Genomic DNA, 15,093 nt, shown 5'->3' on the forward strand with positions numbered 1-15,093 from the left:
TATGTATGTATGTATGTACAGTATGTATGTATGTATGTACAGTATGTATGTATGTATGTACAGTATGTATGTATGTATGTATGTATGTATGTACAGTATGTATGTATGTATGTATGTATGTATGTATGTATGTACAGTATGTATGTATGTATGTACAGTATGTATGTATGTATGTATGTACAGTATGTATGTATGTATGTATGTACAGTATGTATGTATGTATGTACAGTATGTATGTATGTATGTACAGTATGTATGTATGTACAGTATGTATGTATGTATGTATGTACAGTATGTATGTATGTATGTGTGTATTTACATGTTTATCTTCCAGTCTCTACTGTGAACTGCTTTTTGTAGGTTGTAGCGCCAGTGTTTTAGAGAGGGAGGCAGTGTGTGTGTGTGTGTACACAGTACCATTCAGAGTGGTCCTGAGGTCATCACTGTGTCCTATGACTACGTCCTACAGTACCATTCAGAGTGGTCCCGAGGTCATCACTGTGTGTGCTCTGTTTCAGGCCCAGGTGATATATGACTTCAGTGCTGAACCAGGAAATAACGAGTTGACAGTCAGAGAAGGAGAGACTGTCACCGTCCTCAATCAGGTACACACAGGATCTGACTGGCTGGCCAAAGTCACCTGAAATACTACAGAGTTACATTTCACACTTTTCTGTCCAGGCTCTGATGAATAACTTCATACCTCTTCTCTCTGTTCCTCTTCTCTCTCTCTCTCTCACTCTTCCTCTCCCTCTCTCCCCTTTCTCTCTTCCTCTCTCCCTCTCTCCCCCTTCTCTCTCTCTTTTCCTCTCCCTCTCTTCCCCTTCTCTCTCTTCCTCTCCCTCTCTTTCTTTCCCTCTCCTCTCTTCCTCTCCCTATCTCTCCCCCTTCTCTCTCTCCCTCTCCCTCTTTCTCCCCCTTATCGCTCTTCCTCTCTCTCCCCTTCTCTCTCTTCCTCTCCCTCTCTCTCCCTCTTCTCTCTTCCTCTCCCCATTCTCTCTCTTCCTCTCCCTCCCTCTTCTCTTCTCTCTTCCTCTCCCTCTCTCTGCCCCTCCTCTCTCTTTGTAGAATGTTGGTGGAGGATGGATAGAGGCTCAGAACTCCAGAGGAGAAAGTGGGCTGGTGCCAGAAGACTACTTACAGGTTAGTGTGTGTCTGTTCATTACGGATTACACACCAAAACAGTGTGAAAAATTTACTACGTATCTAATCAAGTGTTATTTGTCACATGTGCTGAATACAACATGTGTAGGTAGACCTTACAGTGAAATGCTTACTTATAAGCCCTTAACCAACAATGCAGTTTAAAAAAAAAGCAATACAAGAATAAGAAATAAAAGTAACAAATAATTAAAGAGCAGCAGTAAAATAACAATAGCGAGGCTATATATAGGGGTTAGTGTGCAGGGGCACCGGTTAGTCGAGGTAATTGAGGTAATATGTACATGTAGGTAGAGTTATTAAAGTGACTATGCATAGATAATAACAGAGAGTAGTAGCAGTGTAATAGAGGGGGGGTGGGGGGCAATGCAAATAGTCTGGGTAGTCATTTGATTAGATGTTCAGGAGTCTTATGGCTTGGGGGTAGAAGCTGTTTATGAGCCTCTTGGGCCTAGACTTGGCACTCCGGTACCACTTTATGTGCGGTGGCAGAGAGAACAGTCTATGCCTAGAGTGGCTGGAGTCTTTGACAATTTTTAGGGCCTTCCTCTGACACAGCCTGGCGTGAGTGCTACGGATCGGTAGTCATTTCGGCAGGTTACCTTCGTGTTCTTGGGCACAGGGACTATGGTGGTCTGCTTGAAACATGTTGGTATTACAGACTCAGACAGGGAGAGGTTGAAAATGTAAGTGAAGACACTTGCCAGTTGGTTAGCGCATGCTCGCAGTACACGTCCTGGTTATCCGTCTGGTCCTGCAAACTTGTGAATGTTGACCTGTTTAAAGGTCTTACTCACATTGGCTGCGGAGAGCGTGATCACACAGTCATCCGGGACAGCTGATGCTCTCATGTATGTTTCAGTGTTACTTGCCTCGAAGCGAGCACAGAAGTAATTTAGCTCGTCTGATAGGCTCGGGTCATTGGGCAGCTCTCGTCTGTGCTTCCTTTTGTAGTCTGTAATAGCTTGCAAGCCCTGCCACATCCGACGAGCGTCGGAGCCGGTGTAGTACGATTCAATCTTCATCCTGTATTGACGCTTTGCCTGGTTTGATGGTTCATCGGAGGACATTGCGGTATTTCTTATAAGCTTCCAGGTTAGAGTCCCGCTCCTTGAAAGCGGCAGCTCTACCTTTTAGCTCAATGCTGATGTTGCCTGTAATCCATGGCTTCTGGTTGGGGTGTGTACGTACAGTCACTGTGGGGACGACGTCCTCGATGCACTTATTGATGAAGCCAGTGACTGATGTGGTGTACAGTACTGGTGTACAGTACTGGTGTACTGGTGTACTCCTCAATGCCATCAGAAGAATCCCGAAACATATTCCAGTCTGTGCTAGCAAAACAGTCCTGTAGTTTAACATCTGCTTCATCTGACCAATTTTTTATTGATCGAGACACTGGTGCTTCCTGCTTTAATTTGTTTGCTTGTAAAGAGGAAGGAGGATAGATATAATTATGGTCAGATTTGCCAAATGGAGGGCGAGGGAGAGCTTTGTACGCGTGTCTGTGTGGAGTAAAGGTGGTCTAGAGTTTTTTTTTTCTCCCTGTGGTTGCACATTTGAACATACTGGTGGAAATGTAGTAAAACGGATTTAAGTTTCCCTGCATTAAGGTCCCAGGTTTGGGTTAAACTCCATATACATTCCAGTCAATTAAGGAAGTACACTGAAATTCCAATTCTCTTCAATGCTTTTTAATTAGGAACATTTGGATTTTGGAATCTGCTTTACTTTCTGAATTTACTGGACTGAATTTACCCGGGTCAGAAGTTTACATGCATTGAATTAGTATTTGGTAGCATTGCCTTTAAATTGTTTAATTTGGGTCAAACGTTTCGGGTAGCCTTCTACAAGCTTCCCACAATGAGCTGGATGAATTTTGGCCCATTCCTCTTGACAGAGCTGGTGTAACAGAGTCAGGTTTGTAGGCTTCCTTGCTCGCACACGATTTTTCAGTTCTGCCCACGTATTTTCTATAGGATTGAGGTCAGGGCTTTGTGATGGCCACTCCAATACCTTGATTTTGTTGTCCTTAAGCCATTTTGCCACAACTTTGGAAGTATGCTTGGGGTCATTGTCCATTTGGAAGACTCATTTGCGACCAATCTTTAACTTCCTGACTGATGTCTTGAGATGTTGCTTCAATATATCCACATAATGTTCCTGCCTCATGATGCCATCTATTTTGTGAAGTGCACCAGTCCTTCCTGCAGCAAAGCACCCCCACAACATGATGCTCCCACCCCCATGCTTCACGGTTGGGATGGTGTTCTTCAGCTTGCAAGTATCCCCCTTTTTCCTCCTAACATAACGATGGTCATTTTGGCCAAACAGTTCTATTTTTGTTTCATCAGACCAGAGGACATTTCTCCAAAAAGTCTGATGTTTGTCCCCATGTGCAGTTGCAAACCGTAGTCTGGCTTTTTTATGGCGGTTTTGGAGCAGTGGCTTCTTCCTTGCTGAGAGGTCTTTCAGGTTAGGTCAACATAGGACTCGTTTTACTATGGATATAGATACTTTTGTACCTGTTTCCTCCAGCATCTTCACAAGGTCCTTTGCTGTTGTTCTGGGATTGATTTGCACTTTTCGCACCAAAGTACATTCATCTCTAGGAGACAGAACGCATCTCCTTCCTGAGCGGTATGACGGCTGCGTGGTCCCATGGTGTTTATACTTGCGTACTATTGTTTGTACAGATGAACGTAGTTCCTTCAGGCGTTTGCAAATTGCTTCCAAGGGTGAATCAGACTTGTGGGGGTCTACAAATGTTTTTCTGAGGTCTTGGCTGATTTCTTTTGATTTTCCCATGATGTCAAGGAGATTTGCACTGATTTTGAAGGTAGGTCTTGAAATACATCCACAGTTACCTCCAATTGACTCAAATTATGTAAATTAGCCTATCAGATGATTCTAAAGCCATGACATAATTTTCTGGAATTTTCTGGAATTTTCCAGAGTTTATGTAAACTTCTAATTTCAACTGTAGGCTGTCTGTGGTGCCAGGGCATGTATAACTTTGCTTTAGCTAATGGACACATGTTTACTGGTAGGCCTATTTGGTCACCATTTTAAAACCATACTACAGCCTACTCTGGTTGTAAAGTGGTGCCATGAACTCAATATTTAGAGGTGAAAAATAAACAGTATACTCACAGAAAGCTGTGGCTCTTCTCTCTGTATCCAGAACAACAGTAGTTGCTTTCAAAACAGTATTTTGCATATTTAGCAACGGTCATATGCTTGTGCTTCTCAGAATGCATCACTCCCTCCTCTGTGCACACAGTGGGGAGAGGGGGGTGAGAGTGGCTCGCTAACATAGCAACAGACAGCGAAACAGGGACAGGCAAATACCTAGCTAAATGCTAATGTTCCTAGCTCCAACAGTGCATTATACCTAGCTAAATGCTAATGTTCCTAGCTCCAACAGTGCAATAATACCTAGCTAAATGCTTATGTTCCTAGCTCCAATAGTGCATTAATACCTAGCTAAATTATTATCAGACCTACCAACATGCACACATTTTGCGTACCATCTACGCCGAGCTCTGTCCATGTACGCAAGTACGAGAGCCGAGTTAAAAGTACGCAGAAATGAATAGGGCCTGATTTTGATTTTATTAAAACATTTTATAAAAAAATAATTCCACTGAGTAAATCTAACATCCCGATTCTCGAGCTTCAACTTATTATTTTTCATAATACAGATGAACAATTGACATTGTTACACCATACAAAACAAAACACAGGTATTAACAAGAAAATACTAAAACATGCAAAAAAATATAAATTAAATAATAAAAAAAATATAAAAATTATAGTGCAGTTGTAATCACACTGAAAATATCTTATTATAATGATTCAGGAAAATGTTATTCTTGTTGTTTTTCACAAGGGTTAATGTTTTAATAAGATAGTTAAATTTAATCAAAAAATATGTGTAATTTTGGTATAAAATTTTGGAATTTTTGTTTGTGTATAAAGTATTTGGCAACAATAATAAATAAAAAAATCACAATAATTTCAATGGTCTTGTTATCATTGTAGTAGTAACATATTATATCCTTCATGTAAAACATGGGCAGTGTTCATAATGGTAACATATTATATCCTTCATGGCAAAAACATGGGTAGTGTTCATAATGGTAACATATTATATCCTTCATGTAAAACATGGGCAGTGTTCATAATGGTAACATATTATATCCTCCATGTAGAACATGGGCAGTGTTCATAATGGTAACATATTATATCCTCCATGTAAAACATGGGCAGTGTTCATAATGGTAACATATTATATCCTCCATGTAGAACATGGGCAGTGTTCATAATGGTAACATATTATATCCTTCATGTAAAACATGGGTAGTGTTCATAATGGTAACATATTATATCCTTCATGTTAAACATGGGTAGTGTTCATAATGGTAACATATTATATCCTCCATGTAAAACATGGGCAGTGTTCATAATGGTAACATATTATATCCTTCATGTAGAACATGGGCAGTGTTCATAATGGTAACATATTATATCCTTCATGTAAAACATGGGTAGTGTTCATAATGGTAACATATTATATCCTTCATGTTAAACATGGGTAGTGTTCATAATGGTAACATATTATATCCTTCATGTTAAACATGGGTAGTGTTCATAATGGTAACATATTATATCCTCCATGTAAAACATGGGCAGTGTTCATAATGGTAACATATTATATCCTCCATGTAGAACATGGGCAGTGTTCATAATGGTAACATATTATATCCTTCATGTAAAACATGGGTAGTGTTCATAATGGTAACATATTATATCCTTCATGTTAAACATGGGTAGTGTTCATAATGGTAACATATTATATCCTTCATGTTAAACATGGGTAGTGTTCATAATGGTAACATATTATATCCTCCATGTAAAACATGGGCAGTGTTCATAATGGTAACATATTATATCCTTCATGTTAAACATGGGTAGTGTTCATAATGGTAACATATTATATCCTTCATGTTAAACATGGGTAGTGTTCATAATGGTAAATAAGTATTTTGTTCTCCCAAAATTCTGACACAAATTTACATTCAAAGAACAAGTGAGACAGATTCTCACCTTCTTTTTCACGGGAAAACGCAGATATCATCAATAGCCAAACATTTTCAATAATATATATTCGTGTAATTCTATCTCATGTCAAATGTTAAAGTGCACTTCCTTAACTTTGTTTGGTATACAATATTTGTAAGACCTTAACCATGCATTTTTCCAGACAATGTCAGGAAAAAGCATGTTCCTAGAAATGTTTTCCTCTCTGTGTAAGTTGGTTTCACATTTAGAAACACTCCGTTTTAAACCTGATGCAATAGAACATGCGGTAATAGCATTAAGGGCATGGTCTCTTATTAAAAAAAGAGTAGTATCATCAGCCAGTTGGGACATTTTTTATTTATTTGTTAAAAAATAGTTAAGCCATACAAATGTACATTATTCAGAATATCTAGAGATAGAATGAATAAAAATGGTGAAATTGGGCATCCCTGTCGTACACTTCTGTTGATACTCAATATTTTGGAAGTATTAAGGTTTAGTAACGCAGAACTATTTATATCTTTGTAGAACATGCGAATGACGTTGATAAATATTTTCACCGAATCCAAAAGGTTTACGTGACCTAAAGAGAAATTCATGTTCAATTGTGTCAAAGGTTTTACAGAAGTCCCCCCCCCCCCCCCAAAAAAAAGACAACCACATCGGAGTCAATTGCATCTGAATAATCTATAAGGTCCAAGACTAAACGAATGTTAAGAGTTTATGTGACGGGCCTTCATAAATCCTGTTTGAGTCTAATTTATAATGGTATCTATATTCCTTTCTTTAAACTTTTGGCATAAACCAGAGCAATCAATTTGTAATCAATATTTAATAAAGTAATTGGTCTCCAATAGACATGTACGGAGTTTGTGTCAACGGACATGGAGATGAATACATCCTTATTGGACGTAGCTGCCCCGTGTCTGCCCCCCCCTCCTGTTTGTTGTGATGCTGAGTTTGCCGACTGTCAGCTGTACAGAAATGGACGAATCCCTTTTCGACTCCGTGTGCTGTGGAAAGGTAAACACTGATTGTTTCAAGCTAACGTCAGCGAACGGAAGATGAACACTCAGTGGGCTCTAAAGTGACAGCAGTTCACTTTAATTTGCTAGTGAAATAAATTAAATACAAATATGAAAAATGACTCGCATATGTGCGAGTGCGATATACATTTAATTTCTGCGTCCCGTTAGTTGTTATTTTCCACGTAACATGACGAGGATCACGCAACCTGATAGACTGAAACTGTAATTATGATCCACGTCACATAAAGCATTACAAAAGTATAATCAAAAATAAATATAAACATCTTGGCTTTAAATGGAGTCGGGAGTTTAGAAGACTGTGTGATGAAGAGTAAATTAGTGTCTGGTGTCTGCTCTAGAGGCAATGCTTCTAAAATGCCTTTACACAAGATTTGCGAGTTTTCTCCAATTTGCTGCACGCGTCTTGTAGTCTAAAAAGTTGGACAGGGTTGGCAGGTCTGGAATATGTTCCTAGCTCCAATAGTACATTAATAACTAGCCAAATTCTTGTGTTTTTAGCTCCAATAGTACATTAATAACTAGCCAAATGCTTGTGTTTTTAGCTCCAACAGTACATTAATAACTAGCCAAATGCTTGTGTTTTTAGCTCCAACAGTACATTAATAACTAGCCAAATGCTTGTGTTTTTAGCTCCAACAGTACATTAATAACTAGCCAAATGCTTGTGTTTTTAGCTCCAACAGCACATTAATACCTAACAGTACAAAACAATACACGCGGATCCAAAACATTAAAATAAAATAATTAAGAAATATTGGAACAAGCAATGTCAGAGTCCGGGACAGTATATGGCCAGTATGTGACTAGAAAAGGGGTGTACAGCAGTCGGTATATAGGATGGGACTGGACTACAATACAGTATTATACATATGAAGTGGGTAATACAGTATGTAAATGTTATTAAAGTGACCAGGTAGCCTGGCGGGTAGGAGCGTTGCTAGATCGAATCCCCGAGCTGACATGGTAAAAATGTGTCGTTCTGCCCCTGAGCAAGACAGTTAACCCACTGTTCCCCAGGCGCTGATGACGTGAATGTCGATTAAGGCAGCCCCCCCCCCCCCCCCCCCCCCTCCGCACCTCTCTGATTCAGAGGGGTTGGGTTAAATGTGGAAGACACACCTCTCTGATTCAGAGGGGTTGGGCTAAATGTGGAAGACACACCTCTCTGATTCAGAGGGGTTGGGCTAAATGTGGAAGACACACCTCTCTGATTCAGAGGGGTTGGGCTAAATGTGGAAGACACACCTCTCTGATTCAGAGGGGTTGGGTTAAATGTGGAAGACACACCTCTCTGATTCAGAGGGGTTGGGTTAAATGTGGAAGACACAACTCTCTGATTCAGAGGGGTTGGGTTAAATGTGGAAGACACACCTCTCTGACTCAGAGAGGTTGGGCTAAATGTGGAAGACACACCTCTCTGATTCAGAGGGGTTGGGTTAAATGTGGAGGACACACCTCTCTGATTCAGAGGGGTTGGGTTAAATGTGGAAGACACACCTCTCTGATTCAGAGGGGTTGGGTTAAATGTGGAAGACACACCTCTCTGATTCAGAGGGGTTGGGCTAAATGTGGAAGACACACCTCTCTGATTCAGAGGGGTTGGGCTAAATGTGGAAGACACACCTCTCTGATTCAGAGGGGTTGGGTTAAATGTGGAAGACACACCTCTCTGATTCAGAGGGGTTGGGTTAAATGTGGAAGACACACCTCTCTGATTCAGAGGGGTTGGGTTAATTGTGGAAGACACACCTCTCTGATTCAGAGGGGTTGGGTTAAATGTGGAAGACACATTTCAGTTGAATGCATTTAGTTTCTCAGTGTTCCATGTGTGTATGTATGTATGTACATAGGGCAGCAGTCTCTAAGGTGCAGGGTAGAGTACCGGGTGGTAGCGGCCTAGTAACAGTAACTAAGTTCAGGGCAGGGTTCTGGGCGGCTAGCGGTGACTATTTAACAGTCTGATAGCCTGGAGATAGAAACTGTTTATCAGTCAACTAGAACGTTGTGTATCAAAATCACGGAAAATTAACAACTTGCTTCGGTAACACAAAATGCTTCGGTAAAAGGAAGGCGGTTTATCGTTCAAGCTTGTGTGTGTGTGTGTGTGTGTGTGTGTGTGTGTGTGTGTGTGTGTGTGTGTGCGCGCGGCATTCCTCAGTCATACAGGGCTAGTATGTCGAGTAGTCTTTGTGAGACCCCATCACACCGCCTTTGTGTTTTGTTGACCTACGTGACATCACTGGGGAGCCGTAGCACTGCAAAGATCAAAGTTGAACTCTGGAAAATGTTTTGAACATCCCAAGTACCACGCCAAAATAAACTTGACTAAATGTCGCTAACAGTGTGACCCTAAAGCAACACTGTGTCTTTGCAAAGTACGTTTACTGTGATCCCTGTAGTACAAACAGTGATGTTTGCATCCTGCAGACATGGGAAAGATAGCCATGACTACTGTCTTTGTCCTTAGGGGGTAAAGATAAAGTCAAAATGTGGATGATTATTACAATCCCCCCTCATCTCTCAGGTTGGTGCGGTGTCATCCACAACACCAGAGACAGCTACCTATCCGAATGCCTACAGCCCCGAGTCCAGCAACAGCACAAACACTCAGGTACACACCACTTCATTACTATAAGTTATGGGGCTTGAGAGAGAAAGAGAGGGACTGGTCTCGGTCTCTAAATTAAAGAAAGCTTTGATTATGTACAGACTCAGTGACCAACATTGCCTTGCCATTGAGAAAGGCTGCCATAGGCAGACCTGGTTCTTGAGAAGACAGGCTATGTGCACACTGTCAACAAAATGATGTGGAAACTGAGCTGCACTTCCTCCCAAATGTATGACCATATTAGAGACACATATTTCCCTCAGATTACACAGAATTCGAAAACAAATACGATTTCAATAAACTCCCATATCTACTGGGTGAAATTCCACAGTGTGCCATCACAGCAGCAAGATTTGTGACCTATTGCCACAAGAAAAGGGCAACCAGTGAAGAACAAACACCATTGTAAATACAACCCATATTTATGTTTATTTTATTTTCCCTTTTGTACTTTTGCACATTGTTACAACGCTGTAAATATACATAATACCACATTTGAAATGTCTTTATTCTTTTGGAACTTTTGTGAGTGTAATGTTTACTGTTCATTTGTTATTGTTTATTTCACTTTTGTTTATGATCTATTTCACTTGCTTTGGCAATGTTAACATACAGTGGGGCAAAAAAAAGTATTTAGTCAGCCACCAATTGTGCAAGTTCTCCCACTTAAAAAGATGAGAGAGGCCTGTAATTTTCATCATAGGTACACTTCAACTATGACAGACAAAATTAGAAAAAAAAAAAATCACATTGTAGGATTTTTAATGAATTTATTTGCAAATTATGGTGGAAAATGAGTATTTGGTCAATAACAAAAGTTTAACTCAATACTTTGTTATATACCCTTTGTTTTCACACACTGTTGCTGGTATTTTGGTCCATTCCTCCATGCAGATCTCCTCTAGAGCAGTGATGTTTTGGGGCTGTTGCTGGGCAACACAGACTTTCAACTCCCTCCAAAGATTTTCTATGGGGTTGAGATCTGGAGACTGGCTAGGCCACTCCAGGACCTTGAAATGCTTCTTACGAAGCCACTCCTTCGTTGCCCGGGCGGTGTGTTTGGGATCATTGTCATGCTGAAAGACCCAGCCACGTTTCATCTTCAATGCCCTTGCTGATGGAAGGAGGTTTTCACTCAAAATCTCATGATACATGACCCCATTCATTCTTTCCTTTACACGGATCAGACGTCCTGGTCCCTTTGCAGAAAAACAGCCCCAAAGCATGATGTTTCCACCCCCATGCTTCTCAGTAGGTATGGTGTTCTTTGGATGCAACTCAGCATTCTTTGTCCTCCAAACACGACGAGTTGAGTTTTTACCAAAAAGTTCTTATTTTGGTTTCATCTGACCATATGACATTCTCCCAATCTTCTTCTGGATCATCCAAATGCTCCCTAACAAACTTCAGACGGGCCTGGACATGTACTGGCTTAAGCAGGGGGACACGTCTGGCACTGCAGGATTTGAGTCCCTGGCGGCGTAGTGTGTTACTGATGGTAGGCTTTGTTACTTTGGTCCCAGCTCTCTGCAGGTCATTCACTAGGTCCCCCTGTGTGGTTCTGGGATTTTTGCTCACCGTTCTTGTGATCATTTTGACCCCACGGGGTGAGATCTTGCGGGGAGCCCCAGATCAAGGGAGATTATCAGTGGTCTTGTATGTCTTCCATTTCCTAATAATTGCTCCCATAGTTGATTTCTTCAAACCAAGCTGCTTAGCTATTGCAGATTCAGTCTTCCCAGCCTGGTGCAGGTCTACAATTTTGTTTCTGGTGTCCTTTGACAGCTCTTTGGTCTTGGCCATAGTGGAGTTTGGAGTGTGACTGTTTGAGGTTGTGGACAGGTGTCTTTTATACTGATAACAAGTTCAAACAGGTGCCATTAATACAGGTAACGAGTGGAGGACAGAGGAGCCTCTTAAAGAAGAATTTACAGGTCTGTGAGAGCCAGAAATCTTGCTTGTTTGTAGGTGACTAAATACGTATTTTCCACCATAATTTGCAAATAAATTAATAAAAAATCCTACAATGTGATTTTCTGGATTTTTTTTCTAATTTTGTCTGTCATAGTTGAAGTGTACCGATGATGAACATTACAGGCCTCTCTCATATATCTAAGTGGGAGAACTTGCACAATTGATGGCTGACTAAATACTTTTTTGCCCCATGGTATGTTTCCCATGCCAATAAAGCCCCTTAAATCGAGAGAGAGAGATGTTTATAGTCAGGCAGGAAGGGGAAATGGTCGTTAGCATGGCGTTGGAGCTTCTCTTTTGTAGGCCCAAGGCCAGTTCTGTCCACGCTTGGGCCATTAAAACACACACAAACATCCAGGTACCTGCTCTGTCCCCGCTTGAGCCATTAAAACTGTAAAAAGCAGGACAGCATGCACCACACACACACTTTAGCCATTACGACTGCCTTGGTTAGAGCCACGCCACTTCAAAACATCAAGCCACTTAGCCTTTAAAACAGAACAGGCTGAAGCAGTCTTCTTTTTTTTTTAAGCAGCTCTGTGAAACATTTCCCAGAGTTCACTGCTGCTGTTGTTGTTTGCAGGTTGCTAACGGTGACAACCCTTGGTCTGGGGGAGGAGCTTACACCAACAAGACAGCCGGGGGATGGGACACCCAGGGATACGCGCAGACTCAACAGAATGCAGGTGACACACACAGACACACAAGATGTTTGTAAATGTTGTTGTATTTCTAATGTTGCATTTATTAGTTGTTGTTTTTTTTTCTAATGTCCTTGTTTGTGCGTGTGCGTTTGTTTGTGCGTGTGTGAAGGTGATGATGACGATGATGGTGAGTGGGACGAAGAGTGGGATGATGCCAGATCAACAGGGGGTTATGGAGAAACTACAGGCGAGGAGGAAGGAGAGGCGACAGGCCGCAACACACACACACACATGAAGATATCCCTCAACAAGTAAGACACACAAACACTCACACTTATTTATTTTTAAATGTTGCATTTCACTAGGGTTGCAAAATTCTGGTAACTTTTCAAAAAAAGAGTGTGCAAAGCTGTCATCAAGGCAAAGGGTGGCTACTTTGAAGAATCTCAAATATTAAATATATTTTGATTTGTTTAACACTTTATTTGGTTACTACATGATTCCATATGTGTTACTTCATAGTTTTAATGTCTTCACTAATATTCTACAATGTAGAAAATAGTAAAAATAAAGAAAACCCCTTGAAAGAGTAGGTGTGTCCAAACTTTTGACTGGTACTCTAGGTCCGTATTCTTCCACTAGGTTTGCGTTCTCTAAGATCCCCAACCCAGAGGTGTACCTCCTGGCTAAACTACCACCCAAAGGCAAAGACAGACTGGCCATCTATGTGAGTCATCCATCTGTTCTACACATTTACATGACATTACTTTACAGTACATTACATTAACATTACATGAACATTACTTTACAGTACATAACATTACTTTACAGTACATTGCATGAACATTACTTTACAGTACATAACATTACTTTACAGTACATAACATTACTTTACAGTACATTAACATTAATGTACAGTACATTAACATAGCTTTACAGTACATTGCATGAACATTACTTTACAGTACATTACATTACTCTGCAGTACATTACAGTACATTAACATTACTTTGCAGTACATTACATTAACATTACATGAACATTACTTTACAGTACATAACATTACTTTACAGTACATTAACATTAAAGTACAGTACATTAACATTACTTTACAGTACATTGCATTAACATTACTTTACAGTACATAACATTACTTTACAGTACATTACAGTACATTAACTTTACAGTACATTACATTAACATTACATGACCATTACTTTACAGTACATAACATTACTTTGCAGTACATTAACATGAATGTACATTACATTAACATTAATAGTACATTACATTAACATTACATTATAGTACATTGCATGAGCATTACTTTACAGTACATTACAGTACATTTCATTAACATTACTTTACAGTACATTACATTAACATTACATTACAGTACACTACATTAACATTACTTTACAGTACATTGCATTAACATTACAGTACATTACAGTACATTACATTAACATTACTTTACAGTACACCACGTTAACATTACTTTACAGTACATTGCGTTAACATTACTTTGCAGTCCATTGAATTAACATTACTTTACAGTACATTGCATTAACATTGCTTTACAGTACATTGAGTTAACATTACTTTACAGTACATTACGTTAACATTGCTTTACAGTACATTACATTAACATTACAGTACATTACATTACAGTAACATTACATTGACATGACTTTACAATAAATTACTTTTACATCCAGCTGCATTACTTTACATTACTTTTACAAGGCATTACATTTACATTATATTACATTCACATTATATTTAGATGACATTATTTATATAACATTACATTACTCTACATTTATGTAACAGTACATTTACAAGGCATTACATTTTTGGGGGGGAAACTCCATCTGCTACTCTAGATGGTAATAGCAATGTAGTAATTGTTTGTGTGTGTGTGTGTGTGTGTGTAGATGGGAGATGTGGGGCCAGTGTGGCTGTATCCCCAGTCTCCTCTTGACTGTGTCGTGGCTGATCCTAAAAAGGGCTCTAAGATGTATGGGCTGAAGAGTTACATAGAATATCAGGTCACACCCAACGTGAGTATCACACACACACTAGTGCTGAGCGATTAGTGCTTTTTGGGGTCGTTTCAGTTCGGTGAAAAATAAACAATTTTTCCGTTTTGATTTGTATAAAAATAAAAAATAATTATGCTTAAGCTTTTTAATAGAAATGAAATTTTTGTAGAAATTCCAAAGCCACATTTTTAGAACATTCAAGTGTCTTATTAAGTTGTTTTTATTTGAGGACTGTCATCTCTGCTCAGGCAGTAGCAGCCAACCATCTAACCTCATTAACAAGTCATCCTATTTAGCTAGGCTAGTAACTAGCTAGCTGGCTATCTAGTAGCTACCTAATATGTAATAGTAACTAGCTAGCTAGTAGCTACCTAATATGTAATAGTAACTAGCTAGCTAGTAGCTACCTAATATGTAATAGTAACTAGCTAGCCAGTAGCTACCTAATATGTAATAGTAACTAGCTAGCCAGTAGCTACCTAATATGTAATAGTAACTAGCTAGCCAGTAGCTACCTAATATGTAAT

General features: G+C 39.7%; 1 protein-coding gene across 2 annotated transcripts in view; it reads left to right on the forward strand.

The window, feature by feature from the left end:
• snx9a (sorting nexin 9a) overlaps positions 1 to 15,093 on the forward strand; it is a 35,340-nt gene that overhangs the window by 2,984 nt on the left and 17,263 nt on the right. The window contains exons 2-8 of one of the 2 annotated variants that reach the window (XM_036962283.2): positions 519 to 605; positions 1,069 to 1,143; positions 9,820 to 9,906; positions 12,461 to 12,563; positions 12,691 to 12,832; positions 13,164 to 13,248; positions 14,459 to 14,584. In XM_036962283.2, the coding sequence (XP_036818178.1) occupies positions 519 to 605; positions 1,069 to 1,143; positions 9,820 to 9,906; positions 12,461 to 12,563; positions 12,691 to 12,832; positions 13,164 to 13,248; positions 14,459 to 14,584 (705 nt within the window). The remainder of the gene's footprint in view (positions 1 to 518; positions 606 to 1,068; positions 1,144 to 9,819; positions 9,907 to 12,460; positions 12,564 to 12,690; positions 12,833 to 13,163; positions 13,249 to 14,458; positions 14,585 to 15,093) is intronic. The other variant, XM_090221344.1, reaches the window with a different exon arrangement.

The sequence above is a fragment of the Oncorhynchus mykiss genome, chromosome 25 (genome assembly GCF_057628025.1).
Source record: "Oncorhynchus mykiss isolate SJ-2025 chromosome 25, ASM5762802v1, whole genome shotgun sequence".
NCBI lineage: Eukaryota > Metazoa > Chordata > Actinopteri > Salmoniformes > Salmonidae > Oncorhynchus > Oncorhynchus mykiss.